The 21031-nt window shown below is 52.3% G+C and overlaps 1 protein-coding gene across 1 annotated transcript in view; it reads right to left on the bottom strand.

Moving 5' to 3' along the window:
- Positions 1–3369: 3369 nt before the first annotated feature.
- Positions 3370–21031, bottom strand: part of CNTNAP2 (contactin associated protein 2) — a 1529860-nt gene continuing 1512198 nt past the window's right edge. Inside the window, exons 23-24 of the mRNA XM_055129775.1 lie at positions 9398–9478; positions 3370–6007 (exon numbers count right to left, since the gene is read on the bottom strand). Coding sequence (XP_054985750.1) covers positions 5808–6007; positions 9398–9478 — 281 coding nt within the window. The 3' untranslated portion in view covers positions 3370–5807. The remainder of the gene's footprint in view (positions 6008–9397; positions 9479–21031) is intronic.

Below are 21031 nucleotides of genomic sequence, written 5' to 3'. Positions count from 1 at the left end.
GATTTTAGTCTCATATTTACTTTTTCTTCTTTTTCAATATCCCACAGATGAGTGCAATCATCCTATCTCTGTCCCTCTCCTTCAACTCATTTCACTTAGCATGATGTGCTCCATGTCCATCCACTTATAAGCAAATTTCATGACTTCCTTTCTCCTGGTGGTTGCGTAGAATTCCATGGTGTAGCTGTACCATAGTCTCTTTATCCAGTCATCTGTTCTCGGGCAGTGAGGCTGTTTCCAGACTCTGGCTATTGTGAATAGTGCTGCAATGAACATAGAAGGGCAGCTGGCCTTTCTGCTGTGTGTTTTGAAGCTCCCAAGGTGTATTCCCAAAAGTGGTATTTCTAGGTGATATGGGAGCTCAATTTTTTAAAAAATATTTTATTAGTCAATCACCGTGAGGTACAGTTACAGAGTTATAAACTTTTGTGCTTGTGTTCTAGTCACACAATGATTGAGTACCCATCCCTCCACCAGTGCCCATTCTCTACCGTACTGATCCCAGTATCCTTCCTGGCACCCCCGCCCCCTGCCTCTGTGGCAGGGCATTCCCTTTTGCTCTCTCTCTCTCTCTCTCTCTCTCTCTCTCTCTCTCTCTCTCTCTCTCTCCTTTTGGGTGTTGTGGTTTGCAATAGAGGTATTGAGTGGCCATCATGTTAGGTCTATAGTCTACTTTCAGCATGCATCTCTCATCCTGAGCGGATCCTCCAAACACCCTTTATTTGACGTTCCCTTCTCTATCTGAGCTACCTTTTCCCCCAGCATGTGGGGCCGGCTTCCAAGCCATGGAACCAACCTCCTGGTACTTATCTCTTGGGAGCTCAATTTTCAATTTTTGTTGACTGTTTTCCAAAAAGGCTGGACAGTTGGAGAAATTATTAGAAAGAAAGGCTGGACAGTTGGAGAAATTATTAGAAAGAAAGACAGACAGAGAGAGGGAAAGAGGAAATGAGAGAGAGGGAAAGAGAGGAAAAGAAAGAGAGAGAGAGAATTTCCTGCTTGGAGCATGGAACCACCTTTTACCATAGGTTGAATAAAAATTGATTCAAAGAGAATTGAGTGAAACAAGACACAAAGAATGGCTTTTAGGATAATTAAAACTAGTTTGGATTTTTTATTTATCAATCTGGTCTCTAATATAATTTGAATTCAATGAAAGACATTCACAAAGAATATTAGGCATACATACATAATTTCCTTCTTTCATTCTAGTTTACATGCGGCTGCTTTTAGAGTGAGATTTTCGTGTTGCTTCACAGGGATGGAGCCCTAGTTGACTTCGCAGAAAGCGGACTTAGTGCAGCTCATCGCAACCCTGACCCTCCGCAGTCACCATGCTCACTGAAGAAATGCAAAAACCTGACCCCCCCGAAGCCCTCGGAATCAAAAACACTCAGATCCACATCTCAGTCCCCTTCAGAGGAATCGCCCTGCTCCTGTCACGTCTCAGCACCCCGCCGTGAGTATGCCGCCCCTTGGAAAATGACCCAGTCCACCTCCCAGACATACTATCATCTGGAAAACAAACTTGTGTGTGTTGTTGTGTGCTCGCAGTACCTCTGGCTCCTGGCCTCCTGACTTCCTCTACTCCACTTCTCAACATGGCTCCCTTGGTTGGCCGGCAGAACTCTGGGACCCCAGAAACACCGCAGTGCAAGGACCCTCACGTGTCGGACATTATCGTGCGGGGTAGCACGGGGCCTTCCAGGCTCTGAGGAAGCGTCGCATTCCCCCTCTGTCTCCCCTCCTCACTAACCCTACTGCACTGGGCGCAAGCAAGTGCTGAATGGGAACCGAGGCCCTTAGGTTGTAGGAAGTTTCTGACTTCTGACCCCTGGCTGGGAAGTGTCGCCTGGACAGGGCAGCTCTCTCTCCACACCTAAGAGCTGAGCGGCTGCTCAGCCACGTTGTCGAAGCACACCCACATTCCTGGGCATGATCGGGGGTGACTTAGCACTGCAGGTCAGTCTCCCAGGAGCTCCACTGACTCTGGCCTGTAAACTGGCCTTCAAGGGGTTTCTGTCGATGCAGCCAACGTCATCTCGTCATCGCCAGAGGAAGCAGGTAAAACACAGCGGAGAGGGGCAGAGGCCAGAGTAAGTCAGGGAAGAGAGAGCGGGTGAGGACGCTACTCACGGAATTTCAGGGTCTCCTCCCAAACCTCAGCGGGCAAACAGCGCCTGTTGGGTTTTTAACACACATCACTGAGGCGCTTAGCTACCATCTCTGTTTTAGGATGAGGCTCTCCTGGCACTGCCAATTAGGATCCCTTTGGGGGGGGGGATTGCTAACTGGAATCGATGTGATAATTGCTGCCTTTTCTCTTTGAAACTTGCTCAAGAGGAAGGCGAAAAGAAATACATATGACAAGTCCTCACTGGGTCCTCACAACTGCATAGGTGGCGGATGTCCAGGGACCACTTGAACCTCCGCACTGTCATAAGCAAGAGAAGGAAGAGGCCACGTAGACGGAGGAAAAGCAGAGGTCATGGCAGAAGGAAATGGACGTTTCTTCTTGCCCCCACACCCACCGACGAGCTCAGGAGCCGCCTGCAGTTTCCATCCGCTTCCTGTGGCTGGTATCCACCTCTCCACCACCCCCAGCCTGGAGGCTGCTCACTGGATGTGCAGACCACAGGGGGCTTCCCCTTCACTCACCGCTGGATTCCCACCCCTGCTCCTAACGGGCGCTTCTCTACCGAACTCCAGGCAAAGGCACGGTTCCGACCAAAGCAGCCCGCGTGCTTCCTATCTCTTCAATCGAAACTCACACTAAGTCTCTCGAGGAGGGCCAAAGACTCACAGAATCAGTGCTACCTCCCGAGCTGGCTCCCTGGTGCTCTAGGGACTCTGATCCCCTTTGCGAGTGTAGACGGCACTGGTTTTGCCTTCATTTTCCAAGTCCCCAGTCTCTGCTTCTCAAAACACCGGTGCCTCCATTGTACAGAGAGAAGGTTCCAACCCAATCCCCGGATCAAGCCAACGGGTTTTCCTCCACAATAGCCTCTTACTTGCACAGGAATCATCTCTCGTCCGATCTACTTTTTGACTTGTAAAGCCGTCATTGCTTTTGACTGACAATGTATCGTATTGGCATATAAGATGTCAAGACTGGGAGGGTTGTGAGCAATGAAGCAAGAGTTGGTGCTGAGCCTGGGTTCTAAGGGGAGTGCCGCAGTGTTCCTGATTGCTTTTCTGCACCTACACAAATACTTCACCAAACGCTTCGCCATTTAGAAGGTCCACAAGAGGGTCTGCGCAAAAAGATCTTGGAAGTTGGGGGATGACATCGGTCCCAAAGAGAAGTCGAGATTTCCAGCACTCACTTGGCACTTTTCTGCAATACTTAATACCTTGCCCATCTGGGTGTGTCCTGTGTGGGCCAGAGGGTGGAGATCTTCAACCCTCCCTCTCTCTCGGGCTATTCTGATGCTCCTCATTTGAAAATCTGGCAAGAGAAGTGTTGGATTTTCTTTTGAACATTTGATGAACATTTCTGATTACTTTAACTCCTGAATCCTTTGGGGTAGAAAGGGACAGTATTGAGAGTGGAAGAACCAAGATTATGTGGGAAACAAGAGAAATAAACTCCTGCCTGGCATTCTTGCCTGGCATTCTTGGGGAAACTGAAAAGAAGAAAAAAGAAACAAAAACAATAACAAAAGCCGACAACCAAACCTGTAGGACAGGTTCTGAAAAAGAGAAACACCCCCAGGAAGGTTTAAAATGAGTTTTTCCTTATAATACATCAAAGAACCCATCAAGGTAGTCACTGGGTAAATAAGCAGCCTTTGTTTTCACCATCTGGGCTGTAACTTCTATGTTGTTTTGATATTCACTCATGTTAAATATTTTCACATGTACCTTATGGAAGAATTACCAAGACCTCTGATCGCAACCTGACAGTTAGTTTTCCTTTCTTTATCCTGAGTTGAAAGAGAAGAGAGAACCAGGGTCTGTCTGTCTCCCCCAGGAGGTGTCAGATGCTGCTGGAATCCACCCTTGGCAGTGCGGGGAACATTTTCCATTGATCAAGAAATTGAGATTCTCCACTAAGTTAGGTCCATGGAATATCTTGCAGTGTGTGTAGAGATAGCTCTAACAAACTAGAAATTCTATTTTCCTGAGGCTGGTTATCAGGACATTAACACCAGGACCCTTTAAACCTCATCTTATCCCCACTTCCGGGAGAAGAAGAAAAAACTGGGCCTATTTATCCTCAAAATGTTGGAATCTAAAAATTTTTCTTAAAAAAGTACGTATTAGATCTAAGAGCCTAAACCACCATGATCATAAACAGTAGTCATTCCAGAAGGAGCTTTTGTGTCTTTTGAAAATTAAAGTTCTTTTTTCTGGCGGGGGGGGGAGGGGAGGACGAGGTGGGGTGGGGTAAGAAATGCTCCAATAGAAGCATTGTTCTATGCAATTACACACAATCTTTTTCATTAAATGAAACCAATGAGTTATTTGTTGGAACAAGCTGGATCATGTTTCCTGATTAAACTGAGACGTGTCCTCTGAGTTGCAACGGTCAGTTACCAGGTTGATGATGAATTTGAGGTTCCAATGTGCCTGCCGTAGAAGTTCCCTGAATCATGGCAGCATGTCTACTTCAGATGGGACGACTCATGGCGAAGATGACTTAAAATATGGCAGTGTTTTCCACTTGATTCCAGAGTGAGAGCAGGAAGAAGAGCAAAGACAACTTGGCCTTCTCATGCAGGTGTCCAGTCAAAGGACCCGGCTAGGATTTTGTCACAGCTCGAGAGTCAAAGCAAAATGAGAAATGCTTACCTAATTGATGCACTCACAAGGAAGTGTCCATTTCTTGCTACGACCATAAAAGAACAAAACAAAAGAAAACAGAGCAAAGAAATCCTAACCGCTGGCTCTAATTTCCCATGGAGGCTATGTGATCTGGGACGTGGTCGGTTAAGACTCTTTTGTAACAGCCAGCCACCGTGGTCTTGGAGCTGAGAGTTTAGACATCGAGTAGATCTCAGACTACACGCACAGAACGACATGCTCTCGGAGATTAGGTGAAAATAGAACCAACGGTCCTGCTAGGAAATGTCTCCCCCCGACCCCCAAAGCGTCTCTCTCTTGTGCTGATCACATGGCTTCGTTAAGAGCCGCCTGCTACCAGGCCCTCCTGCTGCAGGTGGGAATTCTCGGAACTGGCCTAGACTGAGGTCTCCGAACATCAGCAAGCCATACATTCTCTTTGCCCCTTTCTCTCCCTTCCTAATGTATAGGACACAAAAAGAAATCTGATGGGAGCACACACTAGTGTAACTACAGTAGCCGGTTTAGATTCGACATGAAGCAAATGGAAGGAAATGCAGGAGGCCCTATGTATGTGCTCAGTTTTTCTCAGGGGAAAAACAAAAACAAAAATAAAAACAATCCACATCCTAAGGGCTCTTAAAAATGTAGAAAACTTGCCCTTTGCCATGGGGTTTTAGTACACCTCTAAACACACACAAAATAAGACAGAGAGTACCTACAAATTTCAACCATTGCTTAAACTCTAAAAGCGGTTTTTTGTATTATTTTCTTTTGATACAGAAGGGGAAAACTCAGCTATAAAGAAATAGTAAAAAGTCTTTTTTTTTTGTCCTTTTTTTGTTTTTTTTTTTTTTGGTGCTGTGCATTCTCGAGAGCTTTCTTTCGGCCGCTTACCTCCCCCTAACTTGTGCTGACGGTGGTTGACGGATGTGCTCGAGTGTACAAAGCAGGGCGCGTCTCCCCCCTCTCCACCTCCCTCCTCACACCCCCCTGCCTGGACCTCACAGCCACACAGCCCCTCAGATGAGCCACTCCTTCTTGCTCTCATCGATGGTCTCTGTGAAGTTGGGGTCGTTGTTCATGATGGCGGCGTCTGCGCTCTCTGCCGACTCTGCCCCCTTGGCCTCGTTGGTATGGTAGGTGCCCTTGTGGCGGAACATGTACCGGATGAGGAAGACCAAGGTGCAGAGGATGGTGAAGATCACCACGGCGATGACGCCTGCAAGAGAGGAGAGGGACCGAGGTCACACAGACCTGAGCTCCCCCCAGCCCGACTCCCACACCCCCTCCCCCCCTGCCAGGCCAGGGGCAAAGTCCCGGGCCACCTCAACAATGAAATAAGGCTCCTGCTTCTGACCTGGACGGGGGAAGGTGACCCCCAGGAGGAAGAGGGTCCTGGAGGTGAAAGTTAGACACTGGACCGAACATGTGCAGTAACCGTTCCAGACAGTGGGCACGGTCCCTGCAGAAGCGTCACACCTGAGCGAAAAGGGATGAGCCCTACCCACTTTTCTCGAGTCTCTGGGCAGGAGGTAACTTCTGGATAGTGGCGTAGACTGATTCTAAGTGTGCATCAGTGATGATTCTAATCTGTGTGTAGACCTACGGTTCTAATCTGTGCGTATGCCTATGGCTCTAATCTGTGCGTATGCCTATGGCTCTAATCTGTGCGTATGCCTATGGCTCTAATCTGTGCGTGTGCCTATGGCTCAAATCTGTGTGTATGCCTATGGTTCTAATCTATGTGTATGCCCTGGTTCTAATCTGTGTGTATGCCTATGGCTCTAATCTGTGCTATGCCTATGGCTCTAATCTGTGTGTCTGCCTACGGTTCTAATCTGTGCGTGTGCCTATGGCTCTAATCTGTGCTATACCTATGGTTCTAATCTATGCATGTGCCTATGGTTCTAATCTATGTGTATGCCCTGGTTCTAATCTGTGCGTATGCCTGTGGCTCTAATCTGTGCTTATGCCTATGGCTCTAATCTGTGTGTGTGCCTGTGGCTCTAATCTGTGTGTATGCCTACGGCTTGGTTCTAATCTGTGCGTATGCCTGTGGCTCTAATCTGTGCGTATGCCTGTGGCTCTAATCTGTGCGTATGCCTGTGGCTCTAATCTGTGTGTGTGTGCCTATGGCTCTAATCTGTGTGTGTGCCTGTGGCTCTAATCTGTGCGTATGCCTGTGGCTCTAATCTGTGTGTATGCCTGTGGCTCTAATCTGTGCGTATGCCTACGGCTCAGTTCTAATCTGTGCGTGTGCCTAATAGAACTTCCAAGCAGATGATGCTGAAATAAACAAACCGAGTCAAGTTCACTTGCACACAAACACATATTGGCATACAGATATGCCTATAAAAATATGTGTGACAGATTGTGCTCTTCTCTCAATTAGTTTCTTATTTTTTAATTTTTAAACTTAGCCTTTTGTTTTATGTTTTGGGCCACACCCAGCAATGCTCAGGGGTTACTCCTGCACTCCTGGTAGTGCTCGGGGAAACCATCTAGGATTGTCAGGGATCGAGCCTGGGTCAGCCATGTGCAAGGCAAACGCCGTACCCATCAGGCTATTGCTCTGGCCCTCTTCTCTCAATTATTGACAGTACGATGAAACTGAAAGTCAGTAGGAATTTAGAAGACACGAATAATACTGCCAACAAGCTCTGCCTAAGGAAAGACCAGTCCAACACACCGTTCCTCAGAGTGTCAGGAAATACTGCTCAACTCAGTTGAGGAGGTCATTTTGAGTGGATTCTAAATTAATAGGTTTTTTTTTTTTTTTTTTTTTGCTTTTTGGGTCACACCCGGCGATGCACAGGAGTCACTCCTGGCTCTGCACTCAGGAATTACCCCTGGCGGTGCTCAGGGGACCATATGGGATGCTGGGAATTGAACCTGGGTCGGCTGCGTGCAAGGCAAACGCCCTCCCCGCTGAGCTATCGCTCCAACCCCAAGCTTGTACTATTTAGTCTCTTGACGCTGAAGCAGGTAGTGTGAGCAAACTGGGAGTGAGAATCCTCTTTCCCACGCTCCCACAGCTGCCACCTTGTTGACTCACTGACCGCTGCACTGGAGTGATTCCTGACTGAATCTCCCAGGAGATGCAAGGCAAGCAGCTGAAAATTCCCTGAAACACCAGTCCCTGCAGCTGAAAACTCTGGGGCACCCTCAGAAGGAGGATCCTGGACAGCTGCCCCCACACCTGACCCTGGGGCCCTGCTCAGGGCTCAACTCCACCACGTCACTAATACTCTCTGCAGAGACGCCAAACTGCAAATAATTTCAGGTACCTGGTACCCAGGCTGAGGACTCTGGAGTCTTCTGAGAGCCAGCTGGGCAGCCTCACCCCCAACCCCGATACTTCTGGAAGCCTCGTCAGCCACGCCCACCTCCTATAGCCGCCATCATGTCAACTCATTGGCCCAGACTATAAGTCTTTTTTTTTTGCTTTTTGGGTCACACCCGGCGATGCACAGGGCTTACTCCTGGCTCTGCACTCAGGAATTACTCCTGGCGGTGCTCAGGGGACCCTATGGGATGCTGGGAATCGAACCCGGGTCGACCGCGTGCAAGGCAAACGCCCTCCCCGCTGTGCTATTGCTCCAGCCCCCCAGACCATAGGTCTTGAGGTGTCTGGACACCTGTGAATTCCTCAGTACTGTCGGAGCACACCGGATTAGGCGGGAGAGCAACTTACTTCCTCCACGGGAGAAACAGCCCCACTAGCTCAGACAAGCAGATTGCCCGGGTTCAAGCTCCTGGGGAGGCTCCAGGGACTCGGCTCTTCACAGGTCGGGCACTTGCCTCCCTGTTGGAGGCCCTGGGTTGTGTCTCAGGCGCCACCGACAAAACCCACACCAACAAACAAAACGCCCTGAGAACGGATGCTGAAAAATCTTCGACACGTCACTCTACTAGCCCTACTCAGAGGAGTGGAGAATTCTGGCTTGTGAAACGAGAGAAGAAGCACGAGAGACGGTCATGCTCTGTAGGGCTGGCCCTGCCGCAGACGTGGGAGAATCCTCAGAGGGCAGGAGGCCCTGCAGCTGTCCCGGTGAGCAGAAAGGACTGTAGTCTCCGAGACACTCCGGCGCTTCTCTCACAGACCCTTCGAGGGTCCCCGGAGCCACACAGGCAAGCCCCTTCCCTACGGAGAGGGAGCAGGAAAGCAGGGAGGAAGCCGGACCTGCTCGGCCCAGCCTGGCCGCTCCTGTGCCAGCTCTCACCGGCTCATGCCACCGTTCTTCGAAACAACCGCTGAGCAGTGAAAACGAGCCAGGCTGCAGCTGTTACCATGGCCTCAGGTCCGGACTTCACAATCCATAGACCCATTTCAGCAGCAACAGGAAGCCAGCAAGGCCCAATCAACACTTTTTCTTATTTTTTTGCTTTTAGGGTCACACCCGGCGATGCTCAGGGTTCCTCCTGGCTCTGCACTCAGGAGTTACTCCTGGCGGTGCTGGGGGACCCTATGGGATGCTGGGAATAGAACCGGGGCCCGCCGCGTGCAAGGCAAACGCCCTCCTGTTGTGCTATCACTCCAGCCCCAGCCAACGCGTTTTCTCGATGACAGCTGCCGTACCCCAGGGGAGCGGCCGGGGGAGACGCCTACCTCCGATGATGGCCGAGTTCCTGTTGACGCCATTCCTTATGGCTTGTCCTTGTCCTGGGTTGTACGGGAAATCAGCACTGGCTGCAGAGGAAGAAGAGACATGTGTAAGTCGACCAACAGACTCAGGACTCCCGAACCTCCTGCTTCACACAACTCCCCGCTCCCTGTTTCCCAGGGAAAGATGCCATTTCCGATGGACCCATTTCACCCCTTTCCCACAAACACTGTGGCAAGTCCCCGCGCCTTCCCCCGCCCCCTCAATCCCGCTGTTCTCTTTGGCCCAGGCCCAGGCAGGCACCCGACCGTCTTTGGAGACCACTTAGAGAATCTTAGAGCCACCGAGCTGACTGGATCCGTCTCTCAGGCGCTGTGGTCCCACCCACGACTGCCAGCCGTGGGAATCCATTTGTATCAGCCTCCTGTCATCACTCCTTTCAACAAATATTTCACAGGGCACTCACAAAACCCACACACCTTGGGATTTTTACTTCATAACAAATACCTAGTCGCTAATAACTATTTCTTTCCCAATTATCAAAACTCAGTCCATTAATTGACATTTTTCTGAGATAATGCAAAAAAAAAAAGGGCAATCCAACTCTGAGGGTTTGTACAGGTCAGCAGCGTATCACTTATTAGCCATTAATTCCACAAATCCAGCCAAGCTCAGGCGAGGAAGGAAGCTACACAGTCACGTCTGAGGCAAAAGGCCCCACGTATTCGCTGGCAGTGAGCCGGGCCCCTCGCGTAAAACTCAACTGGGGAGCAGCTGCCTCGCTTGTCCGATCCCTCTGTGTTGTGACATGACCACAGAACCTTCTGGCCTGGGTTGGGTCAGAACCGCAGGTCCCCATTACTGGGCTCTCCCGCAACACAACCCTGTGTGCATTCACGCTGGCTGGCTTGGTTGAAACTGAAGACTCCCAGGCACCCGTCTGAGAGAACTAACACTGACTCCCGGCCTTCCTCTCAGCCCTCCACTGCGGGACGCTAAGGGACCTTGAGTGCTTTTGCTTGTTCTCGCTGACTCTCATGTATGCTCCAAATCTTGAGTGTGGTAGTGGCCACGGGCATGGACATCTGTCAAAGCCATAGGAGTCCTCTTGGTCACAGTGGGTGCAGACAGTGAGGAGAGCGAGTTTGTACAGGCAGGGAACGGGGAACCGAGGGGACGCAAGAAGTAGGCACCACGTCCGTCCATAATAATCTGCCCCCATCCTGCCCCATCCCGTCCCCTTCCTGAGCCTCCCCAGGACCTTCTAGGGAGAGGGCATGGGTGGACAGAGCCACGTGTGAGCCCCAGAGCGCCATGACCTTGCATCTACAGGTGAGTTTATGAGATTAACCTGTGTGAATCCACTGGCTTCCACAAAAAGTGAGCATGGTTTTGGAAATCTTGGATTTCCTTCAGGTTTTCTCTTCAGAGGAGGATGACTGGGAAATGTGATGGACAATCCCTCTTACTCATCCAACAAATCCTGCCGAATGCCCATTACTTACGTGGGTCGAGACATGCTGACACACAGCCTATGGGAAGAGGAGCCATTCTTATGTGTGTGTGTGTGTGTGTGTGTGTGTGATTCTATATTCAAGGATGGTTATTTATTTATTTATTTATTGGACTGCCATGAGCTACAGTTACAAAACTTTCACGTTTGAGTTTCAGTCACACAATGATCAAACGCCCATCCCTCCACCAGTGCACATTCTCCACCACCAATGTCCCCAGTATCCCCCGCCCTATCCTACTCTCCCCCTGCCTCTGTGGCAGATAATTTCCCCCATACTCTCTCTCTACTTATGGGTATTATGGTTTGCAATACAGATACTGAGAGGCCATCACATTTGGTCCTTAATCTACTTTCAGTACACATCTCCCATCCTGAGCCGTTCCTCCGACCATCATTGACTCAGTGATCCCTTCTCTGTCCCGGCTGCCTTCGAGGAGCCATTCTTAACACGGAAGGGGAGGGAAATCTGTGTTGCTTCGGACAGACTGAGTGTGAGGCCCTATGATCCCAGGCAGAGCTGTGCACTAGGCTACTGGGATCTGTTTTCTTACTTTTTTTTGGAGGGGGGTTTACACACTGTGATACACAGGGGTTACTCTTGGCTCTGCACTCAGGAATTACCCCTGGCGGTGTTGGAGGACCATACGGGATGCTGGGAATCGAACCCGGGTCGGCCGTGTGCAAGGCAAACGCCCTCCCCGCCGCTGTGCCATCGCTCCAGCTCCTGGGATCTGTTTTCAAATGATTTCATTGGAACAGTCCTTTCCCTTGGGACCACCACCCTCTCAGAAACCCCCAAGCCCACCTCCAAGCAAGCTCCCTTCCGAGGCTAACTTCCACGTCTCCCCAGGTTGCTAGGACGGCTGTGTGCTTTAGGGGACCAAGCATCAGGCGAGCACGATTCTGGCACGCACGGCGAGCAGATCCAAATCCAGAGCGCTCCTTCAGGACAGGCTCGAGCTCCCGGCAGCTCCAGGCCAGACTGGCGTCAGACGGGCAGCGAGCAGGTTCAATACCGTCCCGTCTGGATTCCCCCATCCTGCTCCGCACTGGTCCCCTCGGGCTGAGGTGGCTCTGCCAACGCCTCCGGAAGCACGTGGAGTTTTGCTCACTGCCCAGCCCGGGGCCCGGTGTGTCCTGCCATCTGCATTACGCTACCGGAATGACCCTTCACCCCGCGCCACCCTCCCAGCCTGACACGCGGGCAGAAGCGGATGAAGACCCACTTCCCACCAACACGCTTATTCAACAGCAAATTCCAGCAGTTTCTGCAAATCCCAGAGACGGGAGCTAAGGCCCAGCCCTGCCCCACACCCGATCCTGAGTCACCTTTCTGTGTTAGCCCCGTCTCCGCCTCCCGGGTCATCAAATCAGGGAGCCTGGACTGGATGTACTTTCCCCTGCTCTGTATCACTGTCTTCCTGTTGTCCATCTATTTACTCGAGCGGGCACCAGTAACGTCTCTATTTCACCCAGCCCTGAGATGTTAGCAGCCTCTCCTTGACTCGTCTTTCCCAACGATTAGAGGCTCTTTCAGGGTCGGGGGAATGAGACCTATCATTACTGTTTCTGGCATACTGAATACACCACGGGGAGCTTGCCAGGCTCTGTTATTATTCCTCCCCTCTAGCACATGGGAAAAAGGGGAATGACAAACATGCTTGTCAGACGGCCCAAGGAGGCGGCTAAGCCTCCCCTCCCAGAACAGAGGTCGGGTGAGTCATTCACGCCTTCCTCGGGCACCGGGAGAGAAGGCACGCGTGTCTCACTCCCTGCCCGACGGTGGTCCCAGGGCTTCACAGGGAAGCAGTGGCCCATGATCCCCCCTTATTTGTGCCGGGAGGCTGGTGCACCCCCCATTGGCAGCTGGTACCATGGGGTTCTTGAGAGCCAGAGAGGAGCTCAGACCCCCGTGCTGTGAGCAGTGCACTGCTTGGGGGGTCCCACTTCAAAGACCCTCCTCCCCGCATCATCCCTGAGGTCATTCTGTGGCCTGAGACCTCGAGCTTTAAGGTCCACGATTACTAGCGACCATTTGGACCTAGTTCTGTCCCACGGGGAACCCGAGCCGCCCAGCCCAGATCACACACTCAGCCTCCACCCACCCACGCTCACAGCAAAGGTCCAGAAACGGCAGAAGGGCCAGTGGCGGAGGTGGGGTCAGCCGGGAGTGTTTCCCTTTGGCAGAGGAGAGCAAAGGAGCCAACGCCTGTGAGACGCACATTGGAGGAACACGCCCCGCAAAGCCTCGGGTCTCCTCTCCCGGTGTCAGTCACACACACAGACACACACACACACACACACAGACACAGACACACACACACACACACAGACACACACACACACACACGAGCATCGTGCACGTCATTCCATCTGGGAAGGGGAAAAACTCCTGAGGTCATGCGGCTAGGAAGGGAAGCTGCTGTAGAAAGGACTTGGGGAATTTTTTTTTTCTCTTTGGGTCACACCCAGGAATGCACAGGGGTCACTCCTGGCTCTGCACTCAGGAATTACTCCTGGCGGTGCTCAGGGGACCACATGGGATGCTGGGAATCGAACCTGGGTCGGCTACATGCAAGGCAAACGCCCTACTCGCTGTGCTATTGCTCCAGCCCCCTTGGGGAGTTTTTTTTTTATCATCAATGGATGCTGGATCTTGTCAAATGATGGCCTCTTAGTATCTGTATTGCAAAGGCTAATGCCCAAAAGGAGAGAGAGGGAGGGAGGGAAGCAGGGAGGGAGAGAGAGGGGGTAGAGGAGAGAGAGAGAGAGAAGGAGAGAGAGAAGGAGAGAGAGAGAAGGAGAGAGAGGGAGAGAGATGAGAGAGAGAGCAAGGGAGCAAGGGAGAAGGGGAAAGAAAGAGAGAGGAAGAGTGCCTGCCACAGGACACGTGCTCTCTGCTGGGCCTCCGATAGACCTATCATTGCCAGCGGCAGAGGCAGATGAGCCGGGAACAATCGGAACCGTCGAGGTCCGTCCCGGAGCTCGGGAAAAGTGGCAGGAGCCGCAGAAAGGGCTGGACAGACGAACAAAGGCACTCAGGCCTCGGGCCGAAGGCCCGGCGCAAATTAAATCATAATTAATAGCAGTTGTGTCGAGTTCGCCTGGATTAGCACTTTCCCTGCTGGAGCGGCCCGTTTCCATGGTGATGTTCTCTCCGGGAGGTGGCGGGTCCCAGCGCACGTTTGTGTCCCTGAAATGACAAGCTGAAGCCTTTTGTGCCTTCTATTGTGTGTGTGTGTGTGTGTGTGTGTGTGTGTGTGTGTGTGTGTGTGGCCGGGGGAGGGGGTAGAGCATCTCCATTTATTTTTATATGCATTTAAATGTGTTCTAATGCCACTGGCTTCTGGGCCCCACGTCCACAGTTCTACATATTTTGAAACTGAGTCCATGTAAACTGCATTTCATTTATCTTCTGTAGTAAGATACATATATATATATATACATATATATATATATGTGTGTGTGTGTGTGTGTGTGTGTTTATGCTTTTTATTGCTGATGGGGGGAGGGGCACACCTGGTGGTGGCGCTCAGGGCTTATTCCCGGCTCTGCACTGAGGGAGACCACCTGCTGGCTCCCCGGAGGAGGGGTCTGTGGACGTCCACTGCTCTCTGCGGGAGTTTCTAGTAAATTCCAAGGATACCATTGGAGGACCCTTAGAAACATCTGGGAAAAGCTCCTTGGCTGGCGTCATCCTCCACATCTGTCTGTCTGTCCGTCTGTCTGTCTCTCGGGAGTATGGGGGCCCACGAGGACAGTGGGACGGGTGCTGTTGCGTGGTGAGTGTGCGTCCCCGAGTCCCCTTACTCCTCCCTCCAGACGCGGGGACGGGCCGGTGGAGACGGTCAGGGCCGGGCGGCGTGTGGTCCCGGAGGAGCCGCGGCAGGAGAGCAAACCTAAGTGCTTTTAAGAATCCCTTCTGCGTCTTCTCAGAGTCTCTTCCCAGGGCCCCGCAGGGCTCTGGCTCTTGAAACCCTCTTTGCATTAACACAGGAGCGAACGTTCCCGTGCCCAGCCCAAGACAGGGGCCTTTTTCCTCCACCAAGACCCAAGTGAGGGGACAGGAGTTACGGGCCCCGTGGCCGCTGTTGGGGGCTCTGGATGGTTTTCCTCCCGCGTCCACCCAGTGCTGCTGGCAGGCAGGAGGGTTGACGGCAGTGGGAACCTTCTGGAACAAAGGCTCCTGGCTCGGCCGCGTGCCCTGGCATTCCTGAGGCCCGGCTCCCTCTGACCCCCGCGACTGCGCGACAAAACCCACCACGAGCCACGCGGTCCTGCCACAACGCTTCTCATTCATGTTAACAGAGTGTGCAAAAAATATTTATGTTAAAGTATTTATATTAAAATATTAAAACATTGGTTTATATTATAACAATAGCACTGTCATCCCATTGTTCATCAATCTGCTCGAGCGGGCACCAGTAACGTCCCCATTGTGAGCCTTGTTGTGACTGTTTCTGGCATATCGAATACGCCACGGGGAGCTTGCCAGGCTCTGCCGTGCAGGCGGGATACTCTCGGTAGCTTGCCGGGCTCTCCGAGAGGGGTGGAGGAATCGGACCCGGGTCGGCCGCATGCAAGGCAAATAAATGCCCTACCCGCTGTGCTATCGCTCCAGCCATTTATAACAATAAAGTCACTATAACTTATAAGAATATAAAACATTATTTTACATGAAGATATTTATATTAAGATATTCATCATTAAACATCTTTAACGATAAGGCGGGAGAGGAGGAGGGGAGAGCACTCCAGCTTCTGCATTCCGGGAGCGCAGAGGCGGAGATGCGGACACCCCGAGAGTGGGCTCCGGGATGAAAGCTGAGCCCCCCGCAGTGACAGCTGCTGAAGGGAGCCAGGCCGGGTTCCGGGGGGGCCACGCTGAGCTCCCCCTACCCAGCGATGACTCACAGCCTGCCGTCACTTGGTGTCCCACTGGGAGGGGCCGGGGGCAGGGCAGGGCCCGGCTGGGGGTAACATCTGACAGACAGCCTGGATGGCAGCCCCGAGCCCCCGCCACCTTCCGTGCGGGGGTCCTCACGTCCACAGCACAAAACAAGGCAGAAACGAGTCCAGTGCCGGCCAAGCCAATACTCCCGTCAGCCACGGAGGTTGCCATAGCTACGTGTACATGTCACCATAGCAACACAAACACGTGACCCCAAATTGCCCCAGCCCAAGGCCATTGGGGCTCACAGCCGAGGCCCCCAGCCAGGCACGGCAGGTCTGGGGGGAGGAGGAGGAAGGCGGGTGCGGTTGGGGGACGGAGAGAAGGAGGGGGAGGGGCGGGACCCTCGGCCCCCAGGGTGCTAGTCACTCGGAGGGGACGCAGGGGGAGTGAGGAGCTGAGGAGACGCCCAGAGGTGACAAGGCTGGGAGGATGTTTTCCCAACGGGACGTCTGTGCTCACCGACCAGCCGTTCAGGCCAGCAGGCCTGTGGGCAGGAGCTGGGCAGCCCTTGTAACCCCTCCCGCCCTCTGAGCACTGGGCGGGGTCCTCGGTGCCCCCATGGATTTACAATCCAGTCCTGCCCGGTCTGTTCTTCCTGGAAGGGGCGACCCCGTCCCTCAGAGCTTCCAGGCCCATCTGGAAGTGGGGGTCTGGTGATGAGTCTGCTTTTTTTTTGCTTTTTGGGTCACACCTGGAGATGCACAGGGGTCACTCCTGGCTCTGCACTCAGGAATCACCCCTGGCGATGCTCAGGGGACCCTATGGGATGCTGGGAATCGAACCCGGGTTGGCTGCGTGCAAGGCAAACGCCCTACCTGCTGTGCTATCGCTCCAGCCCCTGCGGTGATGAGTCTTAAGGGTTGGGTACATGCTGTGTATGTGGGTTCAATCCCCAGAACCACATGGTCCCCTCTGAGCACTGATTCAAGAGTAGCTCCTGAGCACTGCCAATGTGGTCCCCAAACCAAAAAGATTTTAGAGCTGGGAATGATTCTGTCTCAAAATATTATTTTTGGGAGAGTAGCTGGCAGTGCTCAGGGTACCCGGGCCCACTTGGAGCCGTGGCAGAGCGTGCAATGCTGTTTGGGTGTGACAGTGCCAGGAAAAATTCGGGTCAGTCTGGTCACGCTCACGCTTGGGGCTCTCTGGACCAGCTCTCCCGCTCAGCACTGAGAGCTGCTTTGGCTTCTGCAGGGCGCCGCGGCCCTAAGTATGGACACACTCAGACTGTGACGGTGAGGAGCAAGGAATAGAAATGTAAAGAAGCCAAGATCAAACATGCAATAAAAAAAAAACGACAAAACGACAGAACAAACCACTCCACGGGGCTCTTTGAAAAACTTCAGTTAGATGGTCTCATCTGATCTGATTGAGAAGGCGAAAACCTGAACTTGTCACAGAAAAAAAAATGCAAATATGACATTTTCTAGAGAGAACGGAAACCATAAACACGTCGTTTGACTCGATGGAAATGAAGTTGAAAAACCTAGCTGAAACGCATGAACTTCTTGGAGAAAAGCAATCAGCGGAACAGAAGAGGTTGAGGATGAGAAGGAAGATCTCGCTGGGCTCATCTGATTATTACCAGGAAAGTCAGGCTCGTTAGGCGCCGCGTGTGTGAGCAGCCTCCAAGCTGCATGGGTGGGTGAGGGCGGTTGCCCGGCCTCCAGGGTCAGGCGCCCAGGTGACCTGCAGCCTCCACACCCCATAATGCACCTGCATCACGGGCGTCACCTGGATGCTTGTTGGAGCTGCCGGGTCTCGTGGTCTTTGACTTAAGGATCTGCACCTATGAATTCCTCGAGGCCCCTCTGCAGACCCCCGGGGGGCCGATGGCGCTCAGGTGACTCATGCCACTAGTTGAGCGTGATGGGAAAGGCTCAGGCCATAGGTCGGGGGTCAGGGGCCGAGCTCTTATCTGGGCTGGGAGTGGGGTTCCAGTCTCACCCCCAGATCCTCTCATCGTGGGTGGAATCCAGGCTTCCAGCTCTGAGAAGATCCCTTCTTCACCCCCCTTTCCTTGCCGGGTGGCTCCTGCTAGTTTATTTTTATGAAGCTACCCTAAGCTTGGGCTGGAGCGATAGCACAGCGGTTGGGGGTTTGCCTTTCACTCGGCCGACCCGAGTTCGATTCCTCGGCCCCTCTCGGAGAGCCCAGCAAGCTACCGAGAGTATCGAGCCCTCGCAGCAGAGCCTGGCAAGCTACCCGTGCGTATTGGATATGCCAAAAACAGGAACAATAAGTCTCTCAATGAGAGACGTTACTGGTGCCCGCTAGAGCAAATCGATGAGCAACGGGATGACAGTGACCCTAAGCTTATTTTTTGGGGTGATAGAGGTTGGGCCACACCTGGCAGTGGTTGGGGTTCTGGGGAATCAAACTGGGGTCAGCCACTCGCAGGGCAAGCGCCTTAACTCCTGTACTCCAGCCCTGTCCCTGCCATAGGTTTAGAACTCAAAACCACTCTCCCCCCGACAAGTGACTGGGTGCTATAAATCCATTTCACCCATCTATGATGCATGCCCCAAACAGATTAAAACCAAATTGCCTGTTTTGGGGGGCCACTCCTGGCTGTGCTTAGGGGTCACTTCTGTGGAGCTCGAGGAACTCTATGTGGATGCTCAAAGATCAAACTGGGATGGACAGTGTGCCAGGAGAGTGACCTGCCCACTGGACTCTCTTTCTGGCCCTCAAAATCAAATCAGAGTAAGACGATTTGGGTCAGACTTGAAGAGACTTGCTCATCATGGCAGGCCCAAACGGAAGCTCAGCTCACGACTTAGAAGCGTGTCATACCATTTGCCCACTCCGCCTGTCTCGGAACCAAAGCATCAGGTCTTCACAGACGCGGGAAGGACACTGGATGCTATCCAACATCTGGCTCTGGTGACATCAACACACACACACACACACACACACACACACACACACACAAACACACACACACACACATTGGAACAATGATGCCATTCACTGACTCAGGAGCTGTCAGAGGCAGAATTTAGATGATCCCTCAACATTCTGGTCCCTGCTGGGCACACACCTTCTCCCCATCTCTTCAATTAAACACTGACCTGGGGGCTGCGGGGGGACTCAGCTATGGTTAGCTTTTTTTTTTTTTTTTTTTGCTTTTTGGGTCACACCTGGCAATGCACAGGGGTTATTCCTGGCTCTGCACTCAGGAATCACCCCTGGTGGTGCTCAGAGGACCATATGGGATGCTGGGAATCGAACCCGGGTCGGCCGCGTGCAAGGCAAACGCCTTACCCGCTGTGCTATCGCTCCAGCCCCCTTTTTTTTTTTTTTTGCTTAGCTTTTCTTACTGGATCACACCCGGCAATACTTAGGGGTTACTCCTGGCTCTGCACTCAGGAATCACTCCTGGCAGTGTTCAGGGGGACCATATGGGATCCTGGAATCGAACCCGGGTCGGCCGCGTGCAAGGCAAACGCCCTCCCCGCTGTGCTATGGCTCTGCCCCCACTTTGCTGATGTAACTAGGTGCCAGATGAGCTGACCTCCGGACAGGGAGCTGTTTGGAGTGTCTCTAGGGTTCTGTGCTAAGAAAAAAAGAGGAACCATTCAGAAATTCATTTATGAAAAAACCCTCCTCAAGTCACCCCACTAAGCCGGAGGGCGTCTGGGCGGATGCCAACACAGAAGCCTGCTGTGAACACAGACCGCCGCGGACATGCAGTCCACACTGCAAGACAAGCTCCTCTGACCCAAATAAAATAGTGGTGTCCTAAGATCACTTGGGAAAGCACCTGAGCCGGGACAGGACAAGTCTGAGGAGAGCGAACGGAAGGGAAATTTGCCTCCTGATAAGTAAAACGCTCATAAGGGCTCAAGGGTCCCCTTGACTTGCTGCGGTGGCCTGAGATTACAGCCTAGGGGAGCTTCCGCATCACAGCCTGGTTTAGACCCTCGCTGCTGCTTTCCTGTTTGGGGGCCACCCCTGGCGGTGCTCAGGGCTTATTCTTGGCTCTCGCTCAGGAATTGCTCCTGATGAGGCTCAGGGATTCGATGGGGTGCGGGCGAGTGAACCCGGGCTGGCCATGTGCAAGGTGAGTGCCCTGTTCACGGGCCTGTCTCTCCAGCTCCGCAGGACTTAGCTTCTTTCTCCTTACTCCTTTTCTGTTTGTTGTTGGGGCCACCCCTGGCAACGCTCAGGGGTTATGCTTGGCTCTGCATGCAGGAATCGCTCCTGGCGGTGCTCAGGGGAAGCATGTGGTTTGCCGGGGATTGAACCCGGGCTGGCCGCATGCAAGGCAAGTGCCCGCCCTGCTGTGCTGTCATCTGTCTGGCCCCTTACGCCCGAGCTCCTTAAACTGTGGGTGGCTACTCTTTATGAAGTATTGAAACGGATGTGGAGGGTCGTGAAACTTTTGTTTTAAAAATGACTCCTCAGTAAATGCTCACCTCTACAACTGTTTGGGGTCAGACCTGGTGCTGTTCCATGCCTACTCGAACCCTGGTCTCCGGCTTGAAAAATATGTAACCCAGGAGCTGCAGTTAGCTTCTTAGCCCTTGGATACTTTTATATATTTTATACATCTAGGGTGGCATAGGGGCTGGAGCAATAGCACAGCGGGTAGGGTGTTTGCCTTGCATGCGGCTGACCTGGATTCAATTCCTCCGTCCCTCTTGGAGAGCCTGGCAAGCTACCGAGAGTATCTCGTCTGCATGGCAGAGCCTGGCAAGCTACCCATGGCATATTCGATATGCCAAAAACAGTAACAACAAGTCTCACAATGGAGACGCTACTGGTGCCCGCTCGAGCAAACTGATGAGCAATGGGATGACAGTGCTACAGTGATACATAGAAATTTCTCAGGCAAAAAGGGGTTGTGAGTGGAAGAAGTTTGGAGGCCCTAGTTTGGGCAATGAGAGAAGCAGGCGGAGACAGAAGCCCCCTGGCAGTGCTGGGACTGATGTCTGGTTTCTTAAAAATCAAGTTGGAATCCTTCCTGATCCCTCCACCCAAGGCAATGGCATGTGGAGTAACTAGGTACCTCTCACAAATAAAATATGGGATCCTGAGGGAAAGAAATGGTGGTGAACCTTTAAAGCAAGTTGAGGGGAGAGGTCAGGATACATCATAACCTCAAAGCCAGAAAACTTTTTTTTTTTTTTTTTGCTATTACACTTAAAAATTTTCTCATGGGGTG

This window comes from Sorex araneus, chromosome 1 (assembly GCF_027595985.1).
Source record: "Sorex araneus isolate mSorAra2 chromosome 1, mSorAra2.pri, whole genome shotgun sequence".
NCBI lineage: Eukaryota > Metazoa > Chordata > Mammalia > Eulipotyphla > Soricidae > Sorex > Sorex araneus.
The sequence above is the reverse complement of the archived record's forward strand: the minus strand, read 5'-3'. Positions and strand labels throughout refer to the sequence as shown.